Source organism: Capra hircus, chromosome 11 (genome assembly GCF_001704415.2).
Source record: "Capra hircus breed San Clemente chromosome 11, ASM170441v1, whole genome shotgun sequence".
NCBI lineage: Eukaryota > Metazoa > Chordata > Mammalia > Artiodactyla > Bovidae > Capra > Capra hircus.
In genome coordinates, this window is record NC_030818.1 from 43,422,460 (window position 1) to 43,437,058 (window position 14,599).

General features: G+C 33.4%; 1 protein-coding gene across 6 annotated transcripts in view; it reads left to right on the plus strand.

Annotated features, from left to right (window-relative positions):
* The window catches only part of KIAA1841 (KIAA1841 ortholog), a 57,208-nt gene that overhangs the window by 11,091 nt on the left and 31,518 nt on the right, over positions 1–14,599 (plus strand). For 4 of the 6 annotated variants that reach the window (XM_018055283.1, XM_018055284.1, XM_018055285.1 and 1 more), the window contains exons 2-7: positions 1,863–2,021; positions 4,908–5,094; positions 5,907–6,000; positions 8,048–8,286; positions 11,137–11,195; positions 12,572–12,732. In XM_018055283.1, the coding sequence (XP_017910772.1) occupies positions 1,872–2,021; positions 4,908–5,094; positions 5,907–6,000; positions 8,048–8,286; positions 11,137–11,195; positions 12,572–12,732 (890 nt within the window). In that variant the 5' untranslated portion in view covers positions 1,863–1,871. Of the gene's footprint in view, positions 1–1,862; positions 2,022–4,907; positions 5,095–5,906; positions 6,001–8,047; positions 8,287–11,136; positions 11,196–12,571; positions 12,733–14,599 lie in introns of those variants that run through there. The other 2 variants (XM_018055287.1, XM_013967690.2) reach the window with 2 other exon arrangements.

Here is a 14,599-nt window from a genome sequence, read left to right on the forward strand (position 1 = left end):
TCATTGATTCATTACTAACTTCATAATGTTTAGACTCTGTCTCTCTCTACCCTAAGCCATCATTCCCATTTGCTATCTCCCCTATATGCTACTTCTCGAATGTAATGGAAAGAACATGGATCTGAGAGTCAGTTTGACCTGGGTCTTTGTTCTGCCTCTTAGTAGCTCTGTGGCCTTGTCCAAATTATTTAACTTTTCTGAATGTGTTTCTTCACCTTGTAAAATTGGGGAAAGACTCTATCTTATAGGGTTGTGGTGAGAATTGAAATAAGTTCTATAAAAGCCTTAGCACAGCTCCAGGCTCCTAGTAAACACCCAATAAAGAAGTTCTTAAAATTCTCTTAAGGTTGAAGGAGATAGATTCTTTTTCTCTTTAATACCGGTCGTCCCTGCCTCCACAACACCAGCAGTTATTATTTGTCCCTCCTCTGCCCTTGCATGGCTCCCCAGTGCTTTGGCTCCGAGCAGATGATATTAAAATCATCTGGTTGTCTACCTGTATCCTCAGCTCTCTGCTAGTAAACTCCCTGAGGACAGGGACCATGCCGTATTTATTGTAGTATTCCCAGTGCTTGGCCTGGCTTATAGTTGGTACTCATTAAATGTTTGTTGAGGTACATGCCTTTGGAAAGCCTTCTAGAGACATTTTTTCTTGTCGCCATGTTGCCTGAAGATTTTGGACACACCCTTAGTCACTTGAGTCAAGGTCTCCTGGATTGAACCAGAGGGTATGTGATAGTAGGACCAGGGCGGGGAGCCAAGTGAAAAAGCAGGAAGCCACCACCCTGCAGGAGCGAGTGTGAGTGTGTATGTGTGTAGAGGTGCTGCAGCTTTTTATATATGAGAGTCAGAGGGTGTGTTTGGGCATGTGTAAGGGTTAAACCTTGTCAGGCCAGTCGCCACATTGCTTCTGAAGAAAAGAAATAAGAGGACTTTACAAAAAATATTTCAAACATATAAAAATAATGCTAATTACATTTGTTAATATAATCTCCTCACCATATGTAATTCATAATCACATGCACAATAACTATTATGTTTATCCTAAAATGTCAGATTAACTTGGTTCTAAGTTTCATTTGATTACATCTATCAAATTAAGTATACTCAGCCTTCATTGTAGCATGGACATTCAATCACAGAGAAAGAAAGTATGGCTTGGGACTGCAATGAAATTATCATGTAACTATCTTTTTTCCCCACTGTTTAGCTCCACCATCCATGAACTGCTAATAAAAATATAAATCAGCAACACATAAGAGGTTTTTTAATGAAGATATATTATATTCAACTTTTTCTCTGTTTTGTTATGAAAAGCTTTTAATATACAGCAAAATCAAAAGAATTTTATAGTGAACACTTGTATACCCATCACTTATATTCTATCCTTAACATTTTATCATATTTTTAAAATCACATACTTACCCAGCTGTATATCCTTCTAGGCTTCCCCGATGGCTCAGTGAGTAAAGAATCAACCTGCAGTGCAAGAGTCATAGGAGATGTAGGTTTGATCCCTGGGTCGGGAAGATCCCCTGGAGGAGGGTAGGGCAGCCCACTCCAGTGTTCTTGCCCAGAGAATCCCATGGACAGAGGAGCCTCATGGGCTGCAGTCCATGGAGTTGCAAAGAGTTGGACACGACTGAGCAACTAAGCACGCACATCCTTCTAGCCATGTATCTACCAATCCATAATATTCAAGTGCTATTATATTTGAAGAGACTTGAGCTGTATAGTCTGTGTTTTTAGTTGTTTCATTTTTCTTTTTTATAGTAGCAGTTAATTCTTAGTATAACTGATTTATAATGTTCTGAAAACATTTGGATTTCAGATGCAAATAAATTTGTCTTCTCTATTTCTAGTTCCAAAAGATGAGTCGTGGATATTCAGAAAACAACAATTTCCTAAACAATAACAACCAGATGGTATTGGACATGATCCTTTACCCATTAATTGGAATCCACCAGGCCATCAATTGGGAAACTGTGGCAAGGCTTGTGCCTGGATTAACACCCAAAGAGGTAAATAGTAGTCTTTCAGATAGCTACTGAAAAGAAATCAGAAAAAGTGACCAATTTAAAGGTTGTAACTACTAAGAAAGAAGTATTTGAGTTTCACATATTCATATGCATATAAAAACTAAATATGCATAAAATATGGCTTCACTGTATGTATAATCTATGTAGATATATGATTTATTAACCCACCTGCTATGATTAAATTCATTTTAATTATTTTACATATTTACAACTTATTTTACATATTTACAACTGAATGGGTAGATAAACTTTTGTAAATCCAATTTTATTATTAAATTGCTAATGCTGTGCTTCTCAGAATTGAGTAATATACAGACCTTTGTAAAGGAAAAAACTTGAAAACTTCCAATGATGACCCAAATTACTATCACAGTGGAAATTAAATGTGCACTAACAATACCAGGTATAAACACACCTATACAATCATAAACCAAATTTTACATTTTATAGACACAATTGAAAACTCAAACCAACATAATTCAAACTAATAAGCTTAATGTGATCAGTAATAGTGTTTTGCTGAAATTAAATTGTGATTATAATACAAATATTGTATAGTCTTTTGTGGCACAAAATTTTTTGTGTTCATCTTATGTTGCCAAAAGCCCTTCAAAGCCTGTATTCTTTCTCCACTTTTCTCTCTCTAACTTGTGGTGAAGCCTTGTTTTGCACCAAGACATTACTTACCTTCCCTTGGCATTAACACATCTCTTCTCTACTAAATCTGTTTTCTACCTTTGTCTTAAAATATTCCATCATCCTAATGATTCAAATGATTTTTATTACTGTAATCCTCAGAATCAAAACTTGCAACCTAAAAGCTCTTATAGGGTACTCTTTCTGGTAATTCATCTCTGATCTCTAGTTTGAGAACACAGACCTCAGAATTTTTGCTGTTAAAAGGAACCCTAAAGTCAGTGAATCATCTTGGGTTTCTAGAAGTAGAAAGAACATTAGCGATTTTATCCAGTAGATTTTAAGCATTTTCACTACTGCCTTTCCCATGATATACTCTCAATACTTACAGAATCAGTGAATGAACCAAGTTCTACCCTGTTCTTTGACAGCTGAGAAAACACACCCACAGAGATTACTTGCCCTTGATTGTAAGTCTTTGTGAAATGATGAAGGAACTTACTTAGTGTATATTGTCATTCCTTAATCTATACTTTTTCATCTTTTGGATTTTTACATGTTAGGTTTAAAAATGAGGCCAATCTGTGAATTTGACTATTTTTCCAACTTTTTATTGTGAATATTTTCAAACATATAGAAAGGTTAAAAGAAGAGCATAGTATCCCTATATCCTTTATTTGGCATCAGTAATTCTAGATATTTGCTTGATTTCTTTTTATATAAATTTTTTTTTTTTTTGACATTTAAAAGTAAGTTTCAGGGACTTCCCTGGTGGTCCAGTGGCTGAGACTCTGAGCTCTCAATGCAGGGGGCCTGGGTTCAGCCCCTGGTCAGGAACTAGATCTCACATGCTGCAAATAAGACCTGATGCAGCCAAATAAATAAATATTCTAAAAAATAAAAGTAAGTTTCAGACATCACTCCATAGACTGCAGCATACCTCTTAAAATAAGAATATTATTATGTAACTACCTAGCTACAGTACCATGGTCAAACCTAGGAAAATGAACAGTAACTCCATCGTATCGTCTGATATCCACTGCGTATTCAGATTCATCCAATTGAAAAAAATTTCTTTTTTTTTTTTTTTTTTGGCCACACTGCATGGCTTGTAGGATCTTAGTTGCAGGAGCAGGGATCAAATTTGTACCCCCTACAGTGGAAGCACAGAGTTTTAACCACTGGACCTCCAGGGAAGTCCTTTACTTATATATCTTTTAAATGTGTTTTCAAAGGACTAAACCTTGAGTAGGCATTTGTTTGTAGTAATAGTACTATAATACTATTAGTAAACAATCTTCATTAAAAAGGTGCTCAATATCTAGTGGGCACTTGGTAAATATTTGTGTAGTAAATGAATGATGCCATCCATACTCAATGCGTTATTCACTTACCATGTGTGTGTGTACATAGTATATATTTTTCTCCTTTTGTACCTCCCATATTACTTGGTCTGCTCTATAACTTGCCATCCACATTGCTACTGATGGAGATTTAAACATGAATACTATTAGAAGTGCTATCTGACAAAGACCCACATTAAGGAAGGCATTTTGTGTTGTGACCTGAGAAATGACATTTTCATGAACAACTTAGCCTTACTATACTTAATGCACTCTTGATATTTTCCAGTCTATTGTATTTTCACTGCTAATCTGGTCTTTCTAAATTCATTCTATGACTAAAAATGAGTTAAGGGAGAACATTGTGCTAGAACAAACTGCCCAAATACGTGGCCATATATTTAAAAGTGTTTTTAAGTGTTACTACAGTATTTTGTGCAAGGTGAACCTCACTGTTGGTAAGAACAAAGACTCATTATTTTAATGAAGAAAATCTAGGATCACAAATCAGATACCTTTTGATTTGTTTTCTGTTGAAGGTTAGAATTTCGTCTTGTTCCTGTTGGAAACTCAGTGTGAAAATAACAGCCAAGTTTTTAATTAAAGTTTTTAAATTGTCAACTGATAATAGACATAGATCATGGGGAAACATGGTTAGTGAAGGCATTCTTCATTTTCCTACAAGTGTATAAACATATTAGGGCTTTGAGTTAAAGCATGTTTTAAAAAATCTACCCTGAATTTTAAAAAAGAAAAAAGTAAGTCAGAGGCTTTCACGTATTGAAATCCGCACTGGTTTTCTAGATGTTACCCAAGAGATTAATTTTTCACTTATAAAAGATGATTAAAATCCCCCAGACCTGCATTTCTTTCCTTTATGCCTTTACAGTGTGCAAAGAGGTTTGATGAGCTGAAGAGCAGTGGAAGTTCACCTGTGGACAACCAGTATAGTCCCCTCATGGCTGCCGGAGAGAGTCCTGTTGAAACTTTAGCCACATACATCAGATCCTCGCTTCTTGACACACAAGGAGAATTTCAGGAGACTCCAGTTGGTCAGGATGCAGTTTCTAAAACAGGTAAGGTTTTAAAAGCAAAATGCAGTACCTGTCCTTATGATAATTCTGAAAAATATTATGCATTCCGGTCAACTTTATTTAAAGGGTAATAGAAACCTTAATAGGAAAAATCTGTTAGTATTTGTATCTTCCTGAGCTTTAGAAATTTGTCTTTGCTGTCTTTTTAAAAAATTTAGATGTTAACATATAGGGCAAACACTATTACCAAAAAAAAGATTTTCACTATATTAAAATCTACTACTCCATTGTGTTAGCCTATTTGTGTCATAAAATTTAGAGGAATTTGACCTGTACCTTTTACTCAATTTTTTTTTAACTGAGAGAATCTTGCTTGTCTCTCCCGATACCTTTTTTACAGCTCCCCTCTATGAAAGTCAACAGTAGCTTCAGGTAACACAAAAGCAGGGTATAGGAGATGTCCTCCACATTACATTGAAAATAATAACTGGTTTTAGACATCTTCAATGTAGTGAATTGTTTTAATCTCAGCAGTAGCAGAATATTGATACAAAAATTTGCTTCAGGAAGAGAAACTATATTGTAGGCTTTTGAACATTTGACCCCTGTCCCTACATACCAGGTTAGTATTTTTTTTTTAATCTTTAGTGTAATGTTAGCAATTTGTGACTGGTTTTCATACTGTTTCTTTCATATATCTAGAAATATTAAGGCACCTAACAAAATACCATCTTTAGCTACTCTTGGAAACCATGCGTTTATAGTATAACCATTCAATAAGTAAAAACCCATTTTCAGCTAGAAATGCTAACCTCCCCCCTTTGTTTTTGTATGTGTTTGTTTCTGTATTTAAGGAAGACATAGTATAGCTTCCACAAGGAATTGTTCTTCAGAAAGTGAAAATTGTACTACTCATAATGGTGGAGAAAAGACTGAAGAATCTGAAGGGTAGGAGGCTGGTTCTTTGCTAGATAAGCTTTTAATATGAATATCAACTTCAAATTATAAAATATATGAATGATGATTTTATATATCAGTTACCATAATTTAGGAATTTCATATTACACAGTTGCTGAAACAATTGATATCAGGGTAGTTAATGTGTTGAACTATCAACAACTGCTTAATAGGTGAACATATGGCTTATTCATACTACTTATAAGTTAGACAACAGTTTTCTACTTTAAAAATTCATTTTCATCTTATAAATATTAGAAATAACATCCATTAACATAAAGTTTTGGAAAGTAAAATTTAAAACCCAAAGAAAAATCTCTGCCATTAGTTCTGCAACTTTATTAAAGAAATTGGATGTGTATTTTAGAACTATTTGGATATAATTACTCATTATAGAAACATTTAAAAATTAAAATATATATTTCAGTGTCATGCAAGTTTTAATAATTTTGTATTGTTTTGTGTATTTTACATACAATAAACTACACATATTTTAAGTATTCACTTTTGATGAATGTTAGCCATATAACTAATGAAGATAACATTTTCATTATCTCTAAAGGTTCCTTTGAGTATTTTTAGTTTTGATAGTTTTTTAATAATACATATCATAAAATTTACCCTTTTGAAAAGTTCTGGGGATGGATTCTAGAGATGGATGGTGGTGATAATTGCATAATAATATGAGTGCATTTACTTTATGTATATTTTACTACAGTAAATAAAAAATCACCCTTTGTAGCTTAGTGAATTTTACTTTACTCACATAGATTTTAAAAATTTTATTTTTACCGTGACAGATATTCAAACAATATATTCTTAATATTCAGCAAATACTTTTTCTTGGTTGCATGGCATGTGGGACCTTAGTTCCCCAATCAGAGATCAAAGCCGTGTCCCCTGTATTGCAAGGCAGATTCTTAACGGCTGGGCCACCAGGGAAGTCCCCTCACGTAGATTGATAGGTTTGTTTGTGTAGCATAAAAATTTATCCAGTTGATTTTTTACTATTATTATTTAGTATTTCATGTTTTGGCCCAAAAATTCACCGAACTTTCATGTTTTATTATACCAGCCGTTACCTGTTTATATTTTGACCGTAATGTCTTTGGAAGCACAATTTGCAAAGTTGCTTAAATTCCTTTATTTTGACAAAGCACTGATTATTAATCCTTTTTCTGTTGCCAGTGTTACTTCAGATGTAATTTCTTTGTGTTAAAAATTTTTGAAGTTCATTTAAATATACATTAAATTCATATTGTAGATTAGTGTAACTCTTCCTATTTAATCTTTTCCTTTTGTAATGTAATGACATGAAGGCAGCTGTGGATCACACTAGTCTGTCTTTTTGAGGTAATATAATTTTCAAGGGCATATAAATTCAGAGTATATAGTTTTTGAAGTAGTCTTTCTGATATATAAACCTATTCTTAAAATTGTTTTTTAAATAAGTAAATAAGCACATTGTAGTGTTGAGTTTTTAAACCACATTTACTGATTTATATTTATTGAATGCCTAGAAACAAGCTTTCTAGCTGTTAAAAATAACAAAATAGCTATGCTAATTATTCACTATTCAATGAATAATTTTAACTTTTTCCCATTCACTAACAGTAAGAAAATTCTAGTGTTTCATCTTTATCTCCTTTCTGTATCCGTTACCATGTAAAAGTACCATTTTATGTTCCTCACAAGAACTAGAAATTGTGATTTAATTTTTTTTGTGAATTAGTATTTTTTAAAAACACTATAATTATGATTTGAAAATAATAAGTTTCAAACCTTTTATAAGTTCTATAGTAAAAAAATTTTGTTTTACTAAGTCAGTAGCTTAACTAAAATTAGTCATAAGTTTTCAGATACAGATCAGGGTAGAAAGGTGCTAATGTAAACTTCTGAATGTCAAGCCTTGTAAAACTGATATGTGGTTAAAACCTTGAAAAACATCTGGTTCTGATACTTCCAATAAATGTCAGTATTATTGGCTCCTCTTCTAAAACTCTAATAATTTCATTTCTGTGTAACATTTTTCATGAAGGCCAAACATGGTGATCCATGTATGTGATGAAGCAAAAAACTTGAAAGAAGATTTTATTTGCCCACGAGATCTTTTGATATCAGAAATGAAGTACTTTGCTGAATATTTATCTGTGGATGCCCAGCGCTGGGAAGAGGTGGACATTTCAGTTCATTGTGACGTTCACATTTTCAACTGGTTGATAAAATATGTTAAAAGGAACACTAAGGAGAATAAAGATTGTGAGATGCCCACTTTAGGTAAAAGACAATCTATTACTTACTTTGTAGTGAAATTTTTATGTCAGTTGGTAGTTGCTTCAGGCAGAATAGGAAATGTGGAAAATTGTTCAAACCTTAGTATTTATGTTCAGATTAGTAATCACCATTTAGGAAACTGATACCTCATTCTTTTTTTTTTTTTTTTTTTTTAACCTCATTCTTTTTTAGCAAATTTTAGTGAATTTATGGCAAATAGACAGGTCTCTAGATTAGCCGTTTTCACTGTATGTTATGGTGACTGACCGCTGGTGTCCTGAAGATCCTTTTAGGGGATCCACAAGGTCAAGGGAATCTGCTTAATAATGCCAGGATGTTATTTATCATTTTTCCCTCTGTGTTGACCTTTGTCCTGAAAGTGCAGAAGTAATAGAGGATAGAACTGTTGGAGCTTTAGCACACATCAAGGAAGGAGCATCACATTGTATGAGGGGGTCACTGTGTTCTTCAACCCATGTGCTCACAGTAAAAATTGGAAAAAAAGAAAAGGAAAAAATAGTTTCTCTTAGGAATATCCTTGATGAGGCAGTAACAATGACTAATTTTATTAACTCTTGACTCTTGACTAGACATTCTTTTGACATTCTACGTGATGACGCAGGAAGTGCACTCTTGCTGCACACCAGAGTATGATGGTTGTCTGAAAGAAAAACACTCATACAGTTGCCTGAGTTGCAAGCTAAATTAGCTGCTTTCCTACAAAACCATTTTTACTTGGAAGAATGGCTGATAGACTCTCACTTGAGCATCTGGCAGATACTTTCCTCCTTTTAAGTTTTTTAATTTTTCTTTTGGCTGCACTGCACAACTTGCAGGAACTCAGTTTGCCAACCAGGAGTTGAACCCAGGTCACGGCAGTGAAAGCTCAGCATCCTAAGCACTAGGACTAGGGAATGTCCCAGGCAGATAGTTTTTTGAAAATGAATTAAGTGAGCCAGTCAATGAAAGGGAAATAACTAACAATATTTGTTGCCAGTGATAAAATTCATGCTTTCAAGTAAGAATTAAGAGTTTTGGAAAACTTGTGTCTGCTTCCATGTGCTTGATAGTTGCTCTATATTTAAGGACTTTTCTTTAAATATTAACAAATAAGACTTTTTAATATAATGTATAATGAAATGTTTCAACATTTGGAAGATCTGCATAACTCAGTAAACCAGTGTCTTTCAAATGATCGATGCATGATGTTAACAAAAAAATCATGCATAGATTAAAGATCCATGCTAAGTGCAGGGTAAATGAGAGGATTTTGAGACAGCAGAATAGGAAATGCTCTTAGTATGATTTTGATTCCCATTGCAACTAACCTTTAAGAAAGACTACCCACAAATTCAGTGTGGAAACAGATGTGAGAATCAAACTGTCTGCCCTTAAGTCAGACACTGAAGAGATTTATAGAAAATGTCAAGCAGTGTTATTTTCATTTTGTTTTGAAAAATATAGTTATTTTAATAAAATTATGTTAATATGTAATGAGGTTATTAATTCATTGGAAAAGAATAATAAGTATTTTAATTTTTTTCTGTTTTATTTTCCAGTATAGTAAATATGGATAGATATAACCCACTTAAACAAAAGCTCTCTAGGAATCTCACCTTTAAGATTTTTTTTTTTAAAGAGGTCTTGAGAGCAAAAGTTTGAGAACCAAACTAGATAATAAGAAGAGTAATTACTAAGTAATCTTTTTTGGGCATTGACTTGTATAGGAAATCACACTGGTGGGGTTTAATATAAGTATTTCTGTGCACTAGAATTACAATTTACAGTAATATAAAAATATTTCTAATTTCTTACTAGTAAATAAATCTATACTGACAGTATAAAAGTCTTCTGAGGAAGTTCATAATTTAATACATTTTTGGACCAAATTAAGGGAAAAATGTGTCTAATGGTTCTTAAAATTACAAAATTGCTAAATCAGAATTTTCAACCAGTCAAAAGGTTAAAAAAAAAAGTGGAGCAAACTTGGTCATTCTGTAGTCTTGAACCTTAAATCAGTGGCTACAAATGTTAAGCTTCTATAAAAGCAATCTTTAACTAGGAAAGCTAGCAAAATGCTTAATTATATTGCTAATAATCCAGACCTTGGGTCTTAACTGGAATGGGTCATATCATAGTTGAAATTTTTCACCAACTCCTTCCTCTCTTTACCATTTCTTTTTGAGAGCCTTCCGTATAGAATTGTTATTTAAGAAAAGATTGGGATTACTTATTATAATTATTGTGTACATAGTCCTTTATTTAGGAGGACTGTCTTAGTACTATAACAGTAAATATCAAAATGTTTCTTTTTCCTTAAATATAACTCATGGAAAATGACTGCGGTTTACTGAAATGATAGCATCAGCCAGCATACCCTTTCCCTGGTTGTGCCTTTGAAGTCTGCCTGTAGGAAGTAATTTTTCATTTCTGCAATAGTAAATTTTCTATTATCTTTAAGAATCTTTTAAATTAAGCATTTGTTCATAACAAGCATTTGAACCACTTTTGAATAACTTCACTGTGATTTTTGTGTGATGAGTTATATTCTCAATTTTAATTATCCTTTTCCCTGGTTTAGTTAAGGAGGAATTAGTATATATCATATCTTTAGCTGGAATCTTTTTACTTGATGTAAATCTAATTCCAGGGCAAATTTGCTATATGTTTTCTCTATACCCTAAATTTTAACTTTGCATTGTCTTTCTTTCTTGCATATAAGCGATAGTAAGATTTTATTGAATTGTTCTTATTAAAGTAACCTCGTCTTTTAAGGTGAGAAGGAGCCTGTTCTAAGGAGATTGAGATGAAAATCAAAAGGAGAATTTAATTTTCTCTCTCTCTCTTTTTTAGAGCCAGGAAATGTCATTTCAATTCTTATTTCTTCAGAGTTTTTGAAAATGGATTCACTGGTAAGTATTAACAAAAGATCCAACTCTTCTATTCACCTATGCTTGATTTAACATATAACTTGATGTTTTCTTCAAGTGTCTAGAAAATTTGGAGATATTTTCCTAAAGTAGTTGTTGATTCAAGACTGTGATTCATTAGAATAAGCTGCTGGTGTTTGGAGGTACTTTGTTCTATTGGGAAAGGCTTAAGGCTACTGTGTATCGTTTGCGCAGGATGCCTATAAAGCTAACAACTTATTCCCAAGGGAAGAGTTAGCTGTTGCATCAGATGAAACTAAACAGAATTAATTTTGCCCCCAAAGGGATTTGGCCATAAAACCAAATTAAAAGAAAATTAATTGGAATATATTTGTTTTACTATTTAAATAATTATTTAAACTTGTACTGCTTATTTGTGTCTTTCATTTATAGTTAAGCAAACTGAGAAACTAATGCCCAGCTACCAAAAGGTGTAATTTTTTATGTGTAAACCACTTGCTTATGTCTGTTGTTAAAAATAGTTGATGAAACATAAAAGCACAATATATACATAGCAGACTCTTAACACTGAATGTATTTTTCTTTTTCCTTTTATTTAATAATTTCTTTATTATTCAAATTTTTTTTAATGTTTTTTGTAGTTTTAAATGAATATTTGCTTTTAACCTCTGGCAAAACTACGCAGAGTATTCCTTTACTGTGTTAAGAGATGTGAAGTTCATTTATTTGTTTGAGGTTTTATTGTATTTTTGTACTCCTTAGTCCCTCCCTTCTGTTGTTGGTATTAATTGCTTCAGGGGAGGGTTATAGGGAAAAAAGAGAGACTAAAAGAGTCTCTGAGTTTTGATTTTTGTAATCTAAGACCTAAAGCATGATTTTTATGTCATAGCAAAATATTTAGAAGAATACCTAATTAACCAGTGCTGTTTTTCCCCAAAACACAATCTACCTTGTAAAGTAAATAAATATACCTGACATTGAAGAAAGGCAGAAAGCAAGCGCAACAGAACTGAGAAAACCCTAAAGTAACTGAAATTGTTTCTGTTAGAGAAATGGAGACGTAAAATTGTCACTAAGTTTAGTAATAGAAAGTCACATATCTGTACCCTTGAGTTTGTGGACTTAAGATTTGTATCTGCCACAATTATGAAAGATGTTCATTACATTGTTCAAAATATTCTAAGAAGTTTGAAATTTTTTCTAGCTGTGTTTGTATAAATTTGACCTATTAGACCACTTTGGAACAGTATAGTTTAACGCAAACAGGCAGAGCTAAGTTATTGCCTAGCAATACATGGATTAAGCCTTTAATGAATCTTTATCTTCGAAAAGTATTGATATGACATTATCATTTCTGTTTCTATCTTCAACACTTATTTTCTGTGTTTTTTGTTTAGGTTGAACAGTGTATACAGTATTGCCACAAAAATATGAATGCCATTGTAGCTACTCCATGCAACATGAACTGTATTAATGCAAATCTTCTTACACGTATAGCTGATCTGTTTACACACAATGAAGTTGATGATTTAAAGGACAAGAAAGATAAGTTTAGGAGGTAATTTTTTAAATTTAATTTTAAAAGTAATGTTCCTATTAGAAAAAAATGTGTTATTTTTATTTCATTTTAGTAAAAATTCTATATTTAGAATATATTTGGAAATCTATTTCCATTTTATTTTAAATGAATTAAAATATGGGGCTTCTCAGGTGGCTCAGTGGTAAAGAATGCACCTGCCAGTGCAGGAGATGTAGGAGATGCAGCAGATGTGGGTTCAGTCCCTGAGCTGGGAAGATCCCCTGGAGAAGGAACTGACAACCCACTCCAGTCTTCTTGCCTGAAGAATTCCATAGACAGAGAAACCTAGTGGGACAGTCCACAGAGGCATAAAGAGTCCGACATGACTGAGCAACTGAGCGTACCTGCCTGAAGTAAAATACATTCTGAGCTGATGGCTCGAGGTGAAAAATAGTCACTAAATTAGTTACTTTGTATAAGCAGATTATGATGGTGAATTATGTTAAAAATTATCAAGACAGGGCTTTAGTATAAAGGGGAAGAGTTGTGTGAGATGAGGTCAACAGCATTAAGCGCTGTTTAGGTCATACAAGGAGTGTCCACTTTATTCTAGGTGGAATGGAAGCAGAGGAGTGGCATGATCTGGTTTGTTTTTAGGAAATCGATCTATTCTGTCTGGAGAAAAGACTATAAGGATATAAGAAGCAAGACCTATTTGAAGTTTAGTGCAGTGGTCTAGTGAGAGATGGAAAGCTTAGGACTAGAGTAGAGGCAGGGGCTCTGGAAGGAAGTAGGTGGATTCAGAGTATGTTATTACAAAAATTTGACAAATTTTCAAATGTGATGATATGGGAAAAGAGAATATGTTAGGATAATTACTAGGTTTTAAGGTTGAGTAACTAAGTGAACGATAGTGTCATTAATAGAGCAGTGACTGGGGTGAGGGGAATCAGAAGATGTGTTTGGATCTCGTTAGGTTTATTTAATATATTTAATATACTTCTTGGACATTCAGGTAGGATGGCAGGTAGATGTAAGTCTGAAGTTTAGGTCAGAGTTCAGGGCTTAAAATAAAAATATGAGTAGATGAGGTTTAAAGCCACAGAACTGAATGAGATTTCTTAACCAGACTGTATGTTCTCTACTGAATTGCAATGGCACCTTTACTATAAATCAGGAGACTATATATGTGAGGTCTCTTTCTGAATTCTCCATTCTGTTCTGTTGATTTCTTTGTCTATACTTTTATCAGTAGGACACTGTCTTAATTAGAGTAGCTTTCTAATATTTTTTTGGTATCTAGTAATCTAAAATTCTGGAGAAGGAAATGGCAACCCGCTCCAGTATTCTTGCCTGGAGAATCCCATGGATAGAGATGCCTGTCAGGCTACAGTTCATGGGGTTGCAAGAGTTGGACACGACTTAGCGACTAAACCACCACCACCACCACCACCAATCTAAAATTCTCCAGCTTTGCCATTCTCCAAGATTGCTATCTTAGTCATTTTATGTCCTTTGCGTTTCCATATGAATTTTATAATTAGCCTGCCCATTTTCTTGCTTTTTCTCTCATATACATACACACACACACCCCCACACACACACCTGCAAATTTGAGGGTTAGTATTGGACCTGTAGATTTGAGAAGAGACATCTTAATAATATTGAGTCTTTCTGTTCATGTACATGGTATAACTCTTTATTTTAGCAGTGTTTTATAGTTTTTGGTATAGAGACATTTTTTCCTTTTTTTAAGTTAAATCTTTTCCTAGGCATTTGAATTTTTTGGTGCTATTATAAATGCTATTTTTGTTTATTTCCTGATTGTTAACAAGAGCATAGTGATATAGACTGCCCAACATTTGGAAGATTCAACAAAGGAGAGTTAAGGAGCCTGAGAAGGAAG